The following is a 3,776-nucleotide window of genomic DNA, read 5'->3' as shown; positions in this document are numbered from 1 at the left end:
TCAGATTATAAAGGATGAGAAAAATAAAATCATTCTTACTTAGTTCTCAAAAAAGTATGTGTACAGCCATCAAATTCTGCTACATGTGTGGCCTGCAAGGTGAGGGAACAGGCTGCAAGCTCTTCCATAGGGGCAACAAGGAGGAAAACAGTCTGTCAGGGCTCTGTAGCAAAAAAAATAAAATATCAAACTAAGATACAGCACTTTGCTAAAATATTATAGTGGCAACACTTTCTGGTAGTTATTTCTCATTATTTTCATGTGTTTTTTCTCTTGTAGATAAAGTCTGGGGTAAAATGGAAATAGCCTTGATAATATCCTTGTAACAGCAGTTAAAATCTGAAACTTTCAGTTCTTCAGATATCCAGGATGCACCTCCAGTGGGACTGGGTTTGCCTGGGTGTGCTGATAATCAGCTCAGTGAGTGCAGAGGTTGAGAACGAGGAAAGTCTGGATGCAGATGTTGAAGTGGAGGATTTTGGCAAACAGTCCCAAGAAGCTGATGCTGGCAGAGAGAAATCTTCCATAGAGGTAAGGTACAGAAGCCTTTAGACAAAGCTAGTTCAATACAAGATGCATAGGTATAACTAGTAGAGAAATTGGTGGACAAATGCGTTTGAAAAGAGCAAGTGAAGGTGCAGGTGACACCGGAGTGGGTGTAAACAGCAACAGAGTAACTCAGCCTGCTGGGTGTGACATGCAGTGCAAACCTAATGAATGGCTCCTGTGCTGAAGTGTGAGATCTCCTGCCTGTGCTGGCTAGGCATGAGAAAGGTTTTACTTCGGGCTGGATGCAGAACCTTTGGTGCAAGGCCTAACAGGTGATTTCTGGAGGAGAAAGCAGAAAGCGTCTTGGTCTGGCTGAGGGTTTGTCTTTGGACCAGTTTCTGATTTTATCAGTTGCAGCTGCCTTTGACACTGCCTTCATTCCTGGAAAACAGATCTCCTGCCTGTGCTGGCTAGGCATGAGAAAGGTTTTACTTCGGGCTGGATGCAGAACCTTTGGTGCAAGGCCTAACAGGTGATTTCTGGAGGAGAAAGCAGAAAGCGTCTTGGTCTGGCTGAGGGTTTGTCTTTGGACCAGTTTCTGATTTTATCAGTTGCAGCTGCCTTTGACACTGCCTTCATTCCTGGAAAACCTAATGCTGGCTGCCTTTGACACTGCCTTCATTCCTGAAAAATCTAATGCTGTTGTGGTGCTACACTTCAGAATTGAAGTGGGTAACACTAATAAATCACTTTCCCAACTTTCTGAGGTGTAGCTCAATTGTAATGGGCCAAGGAGATGGGAAAGCAGAAGGGAAAACATGTAGAAGGAAATAGGGAGGAAGCAGAGAATTGATGCAAGTTCAGTAAATTTTCTGGGGTTTTGTTACACATGAGATGTTAAAAAAAGCTTTAGTTATGAGCTTTGCCCAGAGATAGCAACTTGTAATATTCCTAGATATGGAATTGCTCAGTGTCAGAGGGGTGAACCCAGCTGCTGAAATAGGGGCAGGGGAAGGAGTTTTACTCTGCTGGATGTTTCTAGGGAGCTAAACCTGCCGCTCTGCCTGGCTGGGTTACTTCTGGAGGTATGACAGAGTATTTCAAATGAAGTTGTACTCCATGTCAGAATGTTCCTGTGTGTCCCTTAGGTTGTGTACCAGACTCCAGAGCCAACTGGGGAAGTGTATTTCACAGAAACCTTTGATGGAGGATTGTCTGGGTAAGCTGATACCTTAAAGTGACAAACTCTTGTTTCCAAGCTGTTTGACTTCCAGTGGCAGGACTGACTTTGTGTTTATTTTCCTGCTAGTGTCTTTATAAAATGCATTTTTGCAGGGGTTAGGCTTGGGAAGCTCCAAATACATTGTAATGCAAAGCCAGAGAGTTAAACTCTGGGTTAGTGGGCATGAGAGAAAAATAAAGATTTAGCCAAATGTAACTGGAATTCAAGCAGAAAAGACAGTCATCCCTGACACAGTCTGTGCAGAGGGCAGTTGAGAGTGAAGGGCAATAATTCCCTCCAGGCTAGTGATGAGGTGCTGCTGGCCTGAGACCATCCTGTGTGTGGCTCAGGGTGGAACCACTGCGTGGCCAGGTGAGTGAGCTGCCCCTTCCTGGGCTTCCCTCTCCAGGTGAGCACCTGCTCTGTACGCTGTGCCTGTCTCTGTGTCACCCCAGTTTGCTGGGCTGAGTTTGCCCTGCTTACAGTGCTGAGATTGGGAGTGTGTCTGCCCTCTTGGATCCCTGTGTGCACTTGACATCTGTCCCATGTGTAATGGCATTTGTCACTGGGACACTTCATTTCGGCCTCTGTGCTATTCCTGTCACAAACTTGAGGCTTCTCTGGGTTGATGTTTTTCTTTCCTTGTCATAGTGAAGGTTTTAATACTTGAAACTTGCTGTTTTCTGTGGATGTTTTGCATTATGTGCGTACATAATGTTACATTCTGCCAAACCCAGCTGGTATGTAGAACTAAAATATGTTCAGAGTTAAGTAAATCAGGAATCAGATTACTTCAGAGTTGTATATTCATTTACATTTCTAGGAAATCTTTTGAAATGCTGCATTAGCCTGATCTCTACTTCAGTTTTTCTCTTCATGTTCTTTGCACTACACGAAGTTCGTGGTGGTGACTGTCAGCTGTTAGAGGCTCACAGCCTAGAAGCAAGAGTTGGGTTCCCTGTGCTTTTTAGAGCTTTGCACAGATGGTTCAGTGACCAGGTGCACCTCTGGTTTCAGGTGGGTGTTGTCGAAGACCAAGAAGGAAGACACGGATGACGACATTGCCAAGTATGATGGTAAGCAGGCTTTAGTGTTACCTCCTCTGCAGAGTTTGTTCTGTTGCTCTTTGAGAAACAGCTACCCCTTACACAGGACTTACCATGACAGTCTAGATGACATAGGCCCAGAATGTTAGTCTGTTTAATGATTTATCCTGAGACTGAGGTGGGAAATGTGGCTAGTTGTTACCTACGTGGAGACAAGCTCTTGTCATCCCAAGAGTCTAATGCAGTGGGTGATGCAGGAATACCCCCAGCATCTGGATACTCAGTGCTGATTGTCTCTGGAGACTTGTGCTCTGCAGTGCTGTCAGACTGCTGCTTCAGTTTCTGCCGTTGAACAGGTTCCTGAAGCAGCAAGTCCCAGCTCCTCTCCTGCCCTGCTGGCTCAGGGCTCTGTGTGGGGCTCATACGGCTCAGTCTCACAGTAGTCTCACACAAACTTGGAAAGCAATAAGGAAGAAGCTGTTTTGATGGTTTAGCCATTGGGGTTTGCACAGACTTGTGAATTCCTAGTCTAGACTTGGCTGCTGAAGTGCCATTTTAAATTGTTTGACAGATGTGTGATCTGTGGCAATACTTCTGTGACTTGAACTTACTGCATTCAGGAGGGAGTGGGGAGAGCAGAAAGTCTCTGCTGCAGAAGAAAAGTACTTTCTACTGCTCTTGGGTTGAATGAAATCAATGTTGGTAGAGAGCTGTGAGCAGAAGTCACTCCAGCACTTTGGTGTGCAGAACAGGTGATTTGGGGTGGGCAGTTACCAGGGAGCGGCAGAGGAGACCTCCGTACAGATGAGATAGGACTGAGGTTTCTCTGATGACTTGGCCTCCTATTAGATCAAGTGTCCTTAATGTCAGAACAGTCAGATTTGCTTGAAGTCACTCAGAAAATTCAACATTTAACAAGGTCTGTGGTTGGAACACATTTTTGAACGATTTTCCAATTTATTTTTTCCAGTCTTGTTTTGCCTAGGATTGTTGCTTGGCCTCAGTTTCCAGGCAGGAAC

The 3,776-nt window shown here is 45.1% G+C and overlaps 1 protein-coding gene across 2 annotated transcripts in view; it reads left to right on the top strand.

Annotated features, from left to right (window-relative positions):
• The first annotated feature begins 369 nt into the window (after window positions 1-369).
• CLGN (calmegin) overlaps window positions 370-3,776 on the top strand; it is a 16,484-nt gene continuing 13,077 nt past the window's right edge. For both annotated transcript variants that reach the window (XM_009069279.1, XM_009069271.1), the window contains exons 1-3: window positions 370-531; window positions 1,638-1,708; window positions 2,729-2,787. In XM_009069279.1, coding sequence (XP_009067527.1) covers window positions 370-531; window positions 1,638-1,708; window positions 2,729-2,787 — 292 coding nt within the window. The remainder of the gene's footprint in view (window positions 532-1,637; window positions 1,709-2,728; window positions 2,788-3,776) is intronic.

This window comes from Acanthisitta chloris, unplaced genomic scaffold, assembly GCF_000695815.1.
Source record: "Acanthisitta chloris isolate BGI_N310 unplaced genomic scaffold, ASM69581v1 scaffold33020, whole genome shotgun sequence".
In the NCBI taxonomy this organism is placed as follows: domain Eukaryota; kingdom Metazoa; phylum Chordata; class Aves; order Passeriformes; family Acanthisittidae; genus Acanthisitta; species Acanthisitta chloris.
This window is presented reverse-complemented; position numbering and strand designations above follow the sequence as displayed.